General features: G+C 44.8%; 1 protein-coding gene across 8 annotated transcripts in view; it reads right to left on the bottom strand.

Moving 5' to 3' along the window:
• PHLDB1 (pleckstrin homology like domain family B member 1) overlaps window positions 1–13,744 on the bottom strand; it is a 2,201,164-nt gene that overhangs the window by 1,175,086 nt on the left and 1,012,334 nt on the right. For 4 of the 8 annotated variants that reach the window (XM_044080920.1, XM_044080921.1, XM_044080922.1 and 1 more), the window contains exon 6: window positions 11,118–11,174. The exons of the other annotated variants lie outside the window; for them this stretch is intronic. In XM_044080920.1, coding sequence (XP_043936855.1) covers window positions 11,118–11,174 — 57 coding nt within the window. The remainder of the gene's footprint in view (window positions 1–11,117; window positions 11,175–13,744) is intronic. 8 annotated transcript variants of the gene reach the window in all.

Genomic DNA, 13,744 nt, shown 5'->3' with positions numbered 1-13,744 from the left:
TGCACCCACATGGCCCCATGGGAATAAGAGTCGTCCCTCGTTTGCTTGCTGAGATACCAAATCACAACCAGTGGGTGGTTTGGAATAATGTTTCAGGTCTTCACCTCATAGACACAAGGTACAGGGTTTGATTCCCTTCAGAGCAGTTACCAGTATTCATGTATGCTCCAGAGACTTCCCATACTCTGCAACAAACTATCTATATCAAACAAAGCTCCTCATTAGCACTCTTCAAGAAAAATCTTGATGACTGGATGGGAAATAGGAAATTCACCCCGGGGATCACCTCTTGTGGCTCTGCTCGACAGGGGCACAGGAAAATAATTTTTTTGGGTGGCAAAACCCAGGGTACTTTTTTGGCTAGGATTATATAGGCCCTAGGGCCAATGAACTGCAGTTAAGTTGCCCAACTGAACAGACAAAGTCACCCTGGACAGGCAGCTTTGGAGACCCTGAAGGGAGAGATCAGTACTTATCTCCAAGATGTTGATGTATAACTGATATTCGTTTGGAGATCACCTCCTCATTTGTCTGCTGCTGAACTGCTCCCACACCAGAAGGCAAATGCAGCTGTACTCACAGTGGCCTATGCACTCATCAAAAAGTACAGTTGTGTACACGTACCATAAATGTATATGTTCAAGTGTATTCACTGTTGCAGTCATCACATTTGGGTTATCTGCCTGCAGGTAACCCTCAGCTGGCCTGAATACCAGAGTCTTATTCTCTTGTTGTAACAATACTTTGAATCTTGCAATTTAAATATGTACTTCTATTGTGTATTGGAGCTTTTCTCCTCGGGCCTCTACTGAAAACGGATATGTATCCAGATAGACCAGCCCGGTTAACAAATGTAAAATAAAATAATAATAAATAAATAAATAAAAAATTTCTGCGTCGGATGCTGTCGCTTCTTCCATGACGTCAGGGGTATAAAACATGCAACCAACGCCATTACATCAGTTTGTCTTGCCACAGATGTCAGGTGCCCCCAAAATATGAAGCAATTATATGGTGTGAAACACCCCCAGCAAAAAGCAAATACACATAGTATAAGATATGCCAAACCAAAAAGGATAGTTGAAATCAAAGACCATCAGGGGGCTGGAGGGAGGGTAACCAGGACTGCAACAGTGAATATACTTGAACATCTACATTTATGGTAAGTGTACACAACTGTACTATGTTCTTCGTGTTTCACTGCTGCAGTCATCACATTTGGGTAGATTCCCAAAGCTAAGGAAGGGTGGAGGCAGATTAAGAAGCATTAGGCCTGGCAATCAGGCCCTGTAAGACTGCTGTGGCAAATCCAGCTCTGGATTTAGAAAAGATAGGCAAGTGTAATACTTGGTGAAAGTGTGTATCGAGCTACAGGTTGCAGCTTCCAGGATGTCCCTGAGAAATGCAGTAGAGGTAGATGTAGCCCTAGTGGTATGTGTTCTTATCCCCTGTGAGGTAGATTTTCCATGGTGCCTGTAGCAGAAATGGACGCAGTGTGCTATCCATTTAGATATGGTTTGCTTTGAAATGTCTTTCCCCTCTGCCCCTGCAGCAAAGCTGACTAACAGCTGGTCAAATTTTCTAAGAGGCTTAGTCCTGTCCAAATAGAATCAAAGCTGCCTGTGCACATCTACAGAATGCATTATCCTTTCCCCTTTATTTTTAGGATTAGAGAAAACCGTAGGTAAATGAATGGACTGATTTAAAGCCAGACTACACACCACCTTGGGCATAAAAGATGGGTTAGTCCTGAAGGAAACCCTGTCCTCATGGAAGCCAATGAAAGGTTCCTCTGCCATAAGGGCCTGCAGTTCAGACACTCTTCTTGCTGAAGTGATGGCTAGAAGTAAAGCTGTTTTCCATGAGAGGAATTTCAACTCTGGGGGGGGGGGGGGGTCTTAAATCTTTGGCCCCTCTTAGGAACTGTTTTACCAGAGGATGAGAGAAAAGGGGTGGCTCAGTATTATAATGAGCTGAGATGGCAGAGGCATAAATCTTAACTGAAGAGAAGGATAGGCCCTTGTGGAGCATTTCTGTTAAGTAATCTAGTATATGAGGTAAGCTGGGCACAGTTGTGGCCACCCTTTGAGACTGGCTCCATTAACAGTATCGTTTCCACTTTTCTGAATAGGATTTTCTAGTACTAGGCCTCCCTGCCTCAAGAATGACATCCAGCACCTGCTTACTGAGGGTTGCTACAGGTGAGTTCAGAGGATTAGCCAGTCTGCAAGGTCCAGGGTCTGAAGCTGAGGGCGCAGAATTTGGCCCCCTTGCTGGGACAGCAGGGAAGGGGTCTGAGGCAGGTGCCATGGTTGTAGCACAGTCAGACTGCGCAAAAGAGGATACCAGTGCTGGCGTGACCAGTCTGGTGTAATCAGGACTGTCCTTGGTTTGTCCTGTTTCATCTTTAGTAGAACCTTCGAGAGAAAAAAGGCAGAGGGGGAAAGGCATAGACAGAGGCATTCCCAGGAGAAGGACAGGGCATCCACATCCCAAGCATGGCTGTGGGGAGTTCTGGTACAGTATTTGTTCAATTGATAGTTCTGAGGGGAAACAAACAGGTCCACCTCTGATGTCCCCCCATCTGTTCCCCAAAGGTTTGAATATTTTGGCCTCCAGTTTCCATTCGTATGGGTCCATGAGATTTCTGCTTAAGTTGTCTGCCAGTGAATTTAGTTTGCCTGGCAGGAATTGCGCTTGTAGGTGCACTTGGTTGCTCAAGGCTGTGTTCCACAGAGCCATGGCTAGTCTGCAGAGTGGGTAGGAATGTGTTACCCCCCTGCTTGTTTATGTACCACATAACTGTGGTGTTGCCTGTCTTTACCAATAGTTGTCCTGGAAGAATAAGGCCTTTGAAGGCTGGCAAAGCATTCTGTACAGCTAACATTTCTTTTTGATTGATATGCAGGTGCATCTGCTTTGGGTTCCATTTGTCCTGAATGCACTGCCCTGCCATGTGAGCCCCCCATGCATAGTCTGATGCGTCTGTTGTTAGGGTTTGGGTGGCAGGGCGTAGAGTGAAAGAGAGCACCTTATTGTGGTTGCAGGCCTCTGCCCACCAAAAGAACTCTGCCCTTAGACACGGAATGATAGGAATTATTGTTTCCAGGTCCTGAGAATGTTGACACCATAGACTTTTTAGATACCATTGAAGTTTCCTCATATGCAGTCTTGCATATGGAATTAACAGAATGCAAGAGGCCATGAACCCCAGCTTGCAGTATTTTCCATGCAGACAGCTGGGTTTTGGTGGCCAGTAGGTTGAAGTAAGTTGTCAAATAAATTTGTTTCTCTGGAGTAAGGAATGCCATCTGGGAAGCTTGCTCCCAGGAATACCATCTGTTGGCAGGGTACTAGGTGTGAATTATTTTCAGTGATGGTGTACCCCAGTGAAGTTAGAAGTCTCTTTACAAATGCCAGGTGCTGTAGTAGCAAGTCTTGACTTTCCGCCTGAATCAGGCAATCGTCCAAGTATGGGTAAATGTGAATACTTCTCTGCCTGCAAAAAGCAATGGCTGGAGCTAGGCACTTTGTGAATACCCTGAGTGCAGCAAATAAGCCAAAGGGAAGTGCAGAGAACTGATAGTTCATGGAGCCTGCCCTAAAGTGTAGGTATTTTCTGCAAGATTCCCTTATGGGGATGTACAGGTAAGCTTCTTTTAAGTCTAGGGTTGCTAGCCAAGCATCCTTGGCTAACATAGGAAGCAGCTGTTGGAGAGTTAGCATTTTGAATTTTGGAACCACCAGAAAGGTGTTGAGAACAGATAAATCCAGGATAGGATGCCAGGAGTTTTCTTTTCCGGGAACCAGGAACAGTCTTGAATAAAAGCCTCATCCCCTTTGTTCTGCTGGGACAGGTTGAATAGCTTTGATGCTGAGGAGAGAAAGTACTTGCTTTTGGGCCTCCGCCCACTGGTTTGGGGGAAGGTCTGGCCATCCACTTAGGGTTGGGAGTGAGTGGAAGTGGAATCTGTATCCTAGGGAAACAATTTGTAAAACCCATTTGTCTTGGGTAATGTATTCCCAGTTTTTTGCATGCAGGGCGAGTTTTCCTCCTAAAGGTGCAAGTACTTGAGCAAGGCTTGAGGGAGCTAAGGATACGTCATTCTGTAAGTTTACCATAGGGGGTGGCTTACTTCTCCCTGTTTTGGATGTGGGAGCACCCCACTGCTTACATCTGTGCATAACCTGAGAATGAAGTCATGGGGGTCTGCTACCACTGGGTTTGGACTGAGAAGGCCTGGAAGGGACTGGAAAGGACCAGTTCTTTGAAGGCCAATGGCTGTACTTGTAAGAAATCTTTAACAGTTTGCATAGATTTAGCTTTCTCCTCCATCGTTTTGAGAACTTATTCTGCTTTATTGCCAAATAGGTGCTCCTGGGTTAAGGGTGCATCCAGTAATTTTGCTTTGACATGATCTGGCAAGTTTTGTTCCTTAAGGCAAGCATGCCTTCTAAGAACAGACCCAGTGACAGCAGTCCTGCAAGATGCTTCTAAAGAGTCAAAACCACATTCCAAAGTATGTTTACCAACTTGTTCAGCAGAATGCATTAAATCCTGTAATTCTTTATTTTCAGCACAGTCAGGAATCAAAATCATTTTCTGTTTAAGTAGTGCCATAATATGCTGCTGATACTTTAACATATGAAACTGCCAGTTTAAGGCCCTAATGGCCAAAGAAGCAGAAGTGTATACCTTCTTACCCCATCTGTCCAAGGCCCTGGAATCTCTATCAGAGGGGGTAGGGTTTTTGGCAGAAGTAGCCTTAACGCCTTTAGGTCCTTGAGAAATGGTCTCTGGGTACGCAGTATTCTTGAAGAGGAACTTGTGAGAGTCGGGTACTCGGTAGTACCTGTCAGGCTTCCTGGGAGTTGGAGGTAAAGTGTCAGGGGCCAGGCTAGATTCCAAGAAGGCATCATCTACAATCTCCAGGACCGGAGGGATAGCTAAAGGCCTGTGGTGAGGGAGGAGTAAGAATTCCCTAAGCCTCTTTTTGGAGTCAAGAGTAATCCTGGATTTCCCAGCGGAAATGCTCCCTAAGAGAGTGTGCAAGGTTTCACCAAAAGAAAAATCTTCTGGAGGTGAAGCTGAAGGAAGGGAATCTTCTGCATCAGAATCCTCATAGGTAGATAAGGGCAAATCCTGGTAATCAGAAGAAACAGAAATTTCAGAATCCTGATCAGAAGAATCAGAAGGAAAATCAGTTCTAGGTCTCTTAGAGGGGGAAGGCTGGATTCCCCTAATTCAAGTAATAAGGTCTTCAGCCATTCTTATTTGTTTTTTAGGCATATGGGCCTGACCATGCGGTTTGGATGTCGGTTTTCTAGGAGTGGGTCAAGTTTTAAGCCTTGAAGAAGAAGATGGTGTCGGTTTGACATGCAAGTCAGTAGGCCTGAATACACCCTCAGAAGCCGCTGCCTGCACAGCTGCTCCGGACTCATCCAAGGTAGAGACATCTACAGGTTCCATAGTTGAAGAAGCATTTTGCTGCATATCGGACTCCAAATGGGTCTCAGCAGAGGCCTGCGAATCTGTAGAGGCGGGCATCAGGGGCTGCAAAGGCGCCTCACTGAATACCGGACTGGTGACAAGCTTAACGGAAGCGTCGTCGGCAGTTTTTGACCTATGCAGTCCATCTCTGTCTTTGTCTTGTTGCTTTTTCGAAAGATCGGTAGTCAGATGGCTTACTGAAGCCATTTCGAAATACGGAGAACGAGAGCAAAAGAATTTAGCTACAAAAATAGCCCCACAATGAATGGTTCGGGCGTTAAACAAGGCACAAAACCAACAGCTAGGGACATCGCAGCCTGGGCCTAAACAGGTGACGCAGTAAGAATGAAAATCTCTGTGAGGTATTTGCTTTCCACAGACAAGACAATTGTTAATTTTTTCTGACATCGGTTAGAGCAACAAAAAAGAATCCCCAACGGGGTACTTAGCTTTAGAAGACTTCAGGTCTGAAACTTGAAAAACGAAAATTTCAGGTAGTGGCTGACCGGCACTTGCGAACTGCTTCTGCTTCAGGCTCCTCCTTGGCAAGAAAGACTGATGTAATGGCGTCGGCTGCATGTTTTATACCCCGGAAGACCTGATGTCATGGAAGAAGCGACAGCATCCGATGCAGAAATCCCAAGACTCTGGTATTTGGCCCGACTGAGGGCTACCTTCAGGCAGATAACCCAAGTGTGATGACTGCAACAGTGAAACACGAAGAACATCCAAAGCTTGTAACACTAAAATGAGGTCGCAAGGGGCCGTAGGATCCTTGACCAGAGGCCGAAGTAGAATGGCACCCCGCAAAAAAGCCTTACATATTTTCATGGATCCCAAAGATGTAGAATCTTCACCAATGTGGAAATCTGAGATGGCTGCCAACTGTACTTGAGAAGCTTACTCCACTAATGAGGATGTGAGCCAAGAAATCTAGAATAGCTGGGCAAGGAGCCGTGAAAGGGCTTAACTGATGCTGTCAAGCCCAAATAGAAAATCTCTTCCTTTTACCAGAATAAATTTTTCTGGTAGAGGCCTACTGAGATGCAATCAGAATCTTCTGAACGAGGGAGGATAGCCTGGGAGTTCTAGCCATCACTGGAAGTGGAGTAGCCAAGCATTTAGCTTCAGGCTGAGGATGTCAGAATGTTGGGTGCCTGAAGGGTGGGACAGAAGATCCAGAAGGGGACAGAGAGTCCAAGACGGGCACATAATGCGAGACCACAGGAAGGGGAGCCAAACTTGTCAAGCCCAGAATGGGGCAATGAGGATGACTTTTCACTTCAACCTCTGAGCTTTCTGGAGGAATTTGGGAATCGGGGGAAGAGGAGGGTAGGCATAAAGAAGGCTGGGGGTTGAAGATGGACCAGAGCTTCTTTGGGGGACTCCCCCAGAAGGGAATCAGGACAAAAAATACTTGCCTCAGTTGGAGTTGGAAGGAGAGGCGAATAGATTGCAAGTTTGACCCCATTTCTGAAAGATCATGTTTGCCACTGAAGGGTTGACAGACCACTCGTGAGGCATCAGATTAGTTCTGCTGAGCTTGTCCGCTAAAATATTTGACTTCCCCAGAATGTGCATTGCTACAAGAAAGCTGTTGGAAGAGATCAGCCACTCTCACAATCTCATGGTTTCTCGACATAGGGGGTAAGACCCGGTTCCTCCCTACTTACTGATGTACCAGAAGACCGATATGTTGTCTGTCTGCATAGCAATTGTCCCTGTGGGAAGAGAGGAATGAAAAGCTTGCGAAGTTAAAAGGACCGCCCTCATCTCAGGACATTTATATGCAGGTTGGTCTCTAGAGGAAACCAGGTGCCTTGGACCATCCAACCTAGCAAATGGCCCCACCCCACATGAGCTCAGAGGCATCTGTGGTCACAGTGGCTTTGAGAGGAGAGGGAATGAATGGTTGTCCTGAGTACAGATCCTGAGGGAGGAGAAGAGAGTTATGGTTGCTGACCCTAAGCGCTCTGAGAAGAAGAAAGTGGGGGAGAGATGATGCAAAAGAATCTGCCTCACATGCTGAAGGAAGAAAAAATTCTGTCTTGGAGAAGCAATTTTGAAAAAGATTCATCGTTATGCAAGGTCGGCTAGGTGAAGGCCATCCCACAGAGGCCAGAAGTCGATGGTTGGTAGGGAGCAGTGTGGGGTAATCATCAGGTAGGAAACACACAGGTCGGGCAGTCAGGTAGCTGCAACTACTGGCATCACTTTGGTTGGTACCCTGGGGCTGTGGTGGTGAGTCAAAGACCCTAAATTGAAAGCGACTGGCTCCCAGCCGAAAGATTCTTGGTTATGCCCAGGCAAAGAAGACGTGAAGATCCTTGCAGAAGTCTATGGTTGCGGTTGGTGTGAGTGGGATGTGCCAATCATCAGAAAAGTACAGACACACAAAGAATGAGCAGTCTCAGTAGGCACTACTGGCATCATCACTTTGGTAAACACCCTGGGGGCTGTGGTGAGGTGGAAGTGGAGTAGTTGAAAAATTAGGCGACTGGCTCTGGAAGGCGATGTTCCATTTTCAGAGAGAGGAGCTCCAAGAAAGAAGAGAAGAGAGAGAACATTATACAATACATGATAAACACACAGACAAAGTACACATACAATCTAATCAATCTCAAAATTAAGATTAAAGTAAAAAACCTAAAAAAAAATGATGCAGAGTGAGTTAATAAAATAATATAAGCACACAATCATAGGGAGAAAGCTAGTCAGGGTAGAATGTATGGTGACCATTCAGAACTTTGTTTGGCAACTGACTTGCCTACGGAAATTAGATCCAGAATTGGTCTGAAGTCCCCCATTTTCTTTGGCACCAAAAAAAAAAAATCGGAATAGATGCCAAGATCCGAACTGCTCTTGGGGGACAGGCTGGATGACTCTTTTCTCCAGCAGCTTTGCAATTTCTAAAGCTGCCACCTCCCTTTGATTCGGTGGCACATCAGAGAGGTTTTGAGATGGTTTTAGGTATTTGAGGAATGGAATAGTGTAACCTCTGGATATTATCTTTATCACCCAACGATTGGCAGTGATGGATTCCCAGGCTGTTAGGTGAAGGGTGCGACATCCCCTGACTGCCTCCAGAGTAGAGCAGTTGGGCAATCCTTCAGGACCGCTGAAAGGGCCTGTCTGAGAATGTATCTTGAAACCCCGATTTCTCAGGACACCCCCCCCCCGCCATGGGGGTGGCACCTGCCATTGGAATCTTTTCCCCTCTGTCTGGAGGAAAAGTCTCTCTGTGAGTCCTGGAAAGATCCATATTTTTTTACTGCCGCACTGATATCTGGAATAGGGTGATTGTGGAGTAGAAAAGTGTATTCTGGCAGCAGACAGGGTCTTTCCATCTTTCTCACATTGGGAGAGAGTGTCTCTGACTGTGGGACCAAAAAAGGGATGATCCATTGAAGGGCATGTTGATAAAGGATGGCTAGAAGGGTTCCGAGAATTCACACAGCCTCATCCAGATGTGATACCTAATGGCAACACCCGAACCTGCCGAACTTGAGGTACCCTCTGCCACATGTGACAGTAATCTCATGGATGAGTTGGAGATAGAATGGAGGGTGGCCATTCTGGAGGAGAAGATATTCTTGTCCTCTTCAGACATAGAACCTGGGACGGACTCAGAGATTTCCTTAACGAGGTCTCTCTGAAGTCTGACCATGTGTGCCAAATAATTCAATGCACATAGAGAAAATGTTGCTGAATAGTAGACCTGCCTAACAAATTTGTCCACTGTCCTAGACTCCCTGTCTGGGGGATGAACCGAAGGCCTCTCCTGGGCCAGCTCTTTCTTTGTGGCAGCTGCCACCACCATCTCATCAACCAGGATACCCTTAGTCTAGTGGAGCCTATCCACAGGAGCCCTAAGAATTTCATCCAGGCGCTTTGATATGGGCTGTACTGTGTCCAGTTCCTTCCATACCCTACTAGATATTAAGTCAATCAGGGGGTCAGCAGGGAGGAAACCCAGGATCTACATGGACTTGTTCCAAAGGCTTCCAGGAACATGGATTTGTCAGAGTTAGGTTTGTGGATGAATCACCCACCTTTCTGTTGAAGGATCTCCATGAAGTCCCCAAAGCAAACATCCTCAGGTGGAGATCTGGGGGAACCTTCCCCTTCATCTAAGTCAGTGTCTTCATTCAGGGATTCTGGTGGGGAATCCAAGTGCCTCCTCTTACACGTATGCTTCCTGTGCACCTCCAGCCATCGACGTCGAAGCACTGCTAACTCCTGCCACTCCAGGTGCTGAAGGCAGAGTAGGAGCTGATCTATCAAGCACCGAGGGGCTGAAGGGAAGGGACAGCTCAGAAAGCTTGGCAGATGAAATCAACCCCTCAGACCTTATGCTGAAACTACGGCTCTGAGAGTCAGTAGGGCACAAAGACACCGGAGCAGAACTACTCAAGGTGACGGTCGGCTTAGAGGTACAGTTACCCCTATGGTGCTGACATCTCGAAACTCGGGATCCTCAGACCTGAGGCGTCCAAAACAGAGCAGATCGCAGAAAGAGAGATAGGCAAGAAAGAAGGCTGAGCGCCCACAGCTCCAGTGAGAGATGGGGCAAGCAAAACTCCCAACTGAATTTGCATCTTAAGAAATTTCCTCATCAGCCTGTCCAATTCAAACTCAAGAGAGGCTCCGGGAAGACCTGGAAGAATAAGCTGTCAACCCCAGCCTGGACTGGTGCCTGGGTGAAGCCAGAATAGTGGACTTAAGGAGGGGACCCACCAGCTCCAATGAGAAGCATGGATATCAGAGCTGAGGGGAAGCTGAAGTGGAAGGGCAAGTCTTAGTTGGCAGTTCTCCCGCAGGGGCTGAAGATCTATCGGCAGACCACTTCCATTTGTCCCTGTCCTTGCCCTTTACAGCCACTTTCTTAGAGGGGGTTTGAGCCCCTGAAGTGGATTCCACTGAAGATTGAGTGAAGGAAGGGAGAAGACCCCTGAGGATTAACTTATTCCTCCTGTCTATAAGCACACTGACTTGAAGCCCATGCATGTAGAACAAAGGAATCTAGGTGGGCCGCACCAAGACAAACCACGCACAGAGTGTGGGCATTGGAAGGTGGGATTTTACACCTACACTCTGTGCACTTCTTAAAGCCTGCTGGCTTAGAATCAGCCATAGCAGGACCAACCACAGAAAATGGGAAAAAAGGAGAGAAGAGAGAGAGACCCTACTTCTAAGCTTTTCTATACTAACTAAAACTTTTTTTTTTCTTTAACTAACAAGTAGGAGATAGGAAAGGAAGATAAAGAGAAAAAAAACTGAAGCACTTACGTACCCAAAAACACTGAAAGTTTCCCTGGAGAGCTTGGCAATGGACCCTGTAGCTGTTCTAGTGAGAGGCAAACAAAATCTGGGAGGTGGAGGGAGAGTGGGGCATGATGGGTAGGAGAGGAGGAGATCATCTTTCAGCTCCAAGGCTGGAGTATATGGCTGAGCTGGATCCGAGAACGGATCCGAGACCCACAGGTTGAAGACAACAACTTCAGATCATCTGCTATGACTAATTCTATATTTTTTGTTACTGTTACCCCAACCACCAAACTACACACTCCTTCCTAGTGTTTTCAATTCTTAGATATTTGCATTTTTTTCAAAGAATGTAACTTACCGAGTTTTTGACCACTCCTCTGAACTTTCTGTCTGTTTTCATATTTTCTGCTTCTTTCTGAGTAACAATACAAAATAATATATTTGCTTAATTACCAAAATAGCACAAATTACCTTCCACACTTTCTGCAATCACTCACAAAGACACTGAAAAACACTGATCCCTCTAATACTCAAGTTGTAACAATTATTCCAAGAATGGATTCTGCTTATTATTACTCGTGTCTTATTGCCTAGCTAACATTTTACACAAGTTGCCACTACAGAAACTACTTAAAATCCAACTAACTTGATCTGCTATCCTCTGACGTGCTACATTGCCAATATCTAAGCAAGCCCTGCATATATAATCCCTTTCAAGTCAATTACCCTGGGTAGTCAGTCAAAGAATTCTTAACCATGCATCACTGCCATAAACTTCCTTCTACAAATCCACGCTGTCTGTGACTTTGTGCCCAAGTGGTTTGAAATGCTTTTTTTTTTTAAAACTGTGAGCCTATCATTTTTATTGCCACTACGGTTAAATTAACAGGTAAAAAATTTCCAGCCTTAGTTTTGTTGCAACTCTTGTAAAGAAGAACCACATCTGCAGAATACTGAAAACTATTTTATACTTTCTTGTTGCTGTTCTTCTACCTTTGCCTTGTAATGACCATTCTATTCACACCTTGTCTATAAGTTGGCAGTTAATGATTCATTTTTCTAGGATAATGTTAAACATAGTTTTGAGTAGTCAGCACTGTACTGCATTATGGAGAAGCCTTGATGTTACCCAGGCAACTTTGGACCAATTGACAAACCGAGTGCCAGAGGAGCTGACGGTGGGAAGGAATGAGCAGCTGATGCCAGCTCAAAATTTCACCACAAGCAACAGAACCATAAAACATTATTCTGTATATACTGTTCCCACAATTTCCACTGTATGAACACCAAAAAGTGTGCACTATATCTGGAATGGAGAGTATATTGTTGGTCAAATGTCTACAAGGTCAGCATTGCAAACTGAACCTATCACATGTCATGGGATACTAAGAATATGTGTCACTATAATAAACTTTAATAGTTCCTGGATAATAGCCACCTGCTACAATCTCTCACCTGGACAGGAATGTTTAGGCTTGCTGGGTCATGGGAAGGCATACAGCTGCCAGGCATCAGGGATAAAAAATATATATAGGTATACACACATGATTTCATTAACATTGATCAAACGATCACGTCATCCATATCTAAATTACCCATTCCATTACATCAAAAGCTGTTCCCATCAAAACACAAGAATGGGCTTTAACATGGGTCCTGTAGGAGAGGCAAGTCTAGTATTCCTTGAAGACCTTACTGACGAAATAAATGTTATGATTAAATGAGCTCAACCACTTGCCAGTCGAACTGACTATTCGAAAATACCTACTGCAACCACATATATGCGCCCGCACATACCCCCCCCCCCCCACACACACACACACACTACATACCCCTCAAGTGTACAGATTTTCACAGAATGTACAGATTTTTGCCTCATATTTTGGTCCATTTTTCACAAAATTGTGGTTTTCTGGCAAATTAGTGGCAAATCATTAAAGACTGAAGTTAGAATATAATGACAGACATTTAAGTTTCAGACTTTATACCTTCAGAAAATTCACGTTAATACAAAAATCTGTTATTCTATCAACTTCCTAAGTTTGTAAGAGCAATATTTAAAAATTGTCCTTGCCTTTGGGCCATTGTCCCACTGTTATGTCTTTGTCCAGATTTCTTGCACTAAGAGGGTGACAGGTATGCACACATGTATGTGTGCATCTGCAGATGTATGTAAATGTGTGTCAAGCTTTTAAGTAGCCATCTGTCCAGACATTTTTAACATAAATCAAAATATAAGATGTTAGTACCTTACAGTATAATCACTTGTCTTCTCTACTGAAAACGAGTAAAAAAGTGGATTTTTTTTTCTACAGGAATAACTATTACTTTCTACTATATATGCAGCAGCATCTGCTTCAAGTTACCTGCTTATCAGCTTTGACATACAGTAACTTAATTTACAACTGCTGTTCCAACATAAGTTCTACCACTGGCCGGCGGCTTTTAATAAATGGCCATTGCCTAGGATTCATACTGCGCATTCGAGGCCACTGTCAAAGCTGTACTTGCATAAATAGGATGCATTTTCTGACTCCTTTACAAATCTGATCTAAGTCATGCAGGGTAACATACTTAATTAGCTGTACTACTAGAAATTTGGCTGTAGTTCACAAGTTCTTCCAAGTGCGGGCAGCTGTTTTAACTCAAATAGCTAAATTATGAACACTGGTTGAAATTTGCTACAGTTGTCTTTTGTCCACTACTACAACCAAATCATATGAAAACTATTCTATAAATGACGGTTAGAAGAGTGCCACATATCAAATGTCTGCCAAAGTTATACTTCTTCACCACTGCAGGCCAAACTATACCTTTTGGTATACTGGCCTCACCTTAATAATGAGAACTCGCTCCATATCCTGACTCATACTAGTAACTGCTAAGCTTAGAAACTATTACAGCCATTCCACTCTCCTCCATGGCAACAGACAACTGATGCTTACTGAAAGGCCACATGATAAAGAAACCACAAGCATGCTATTA

This window comes from Protopterus annectens, chromosome 8.part0 (assembly GCF_019279795.1).
Source record: "Protopterus annectens isolate FY-2018-M chromosome 8.part0, PAN1.0, whole genome shotgun sequence".
NCBI classification, from domain to species: Eukaryota; Metazoa; Chordata; order Ceratodontiformes; family Protopteridae; genus Protopterus; species Protopterus annectens.
Note: the sequence above shows the minus strand (reverse complement) of the source record. Positions and strands in the feature narration are given on the sequence as shown.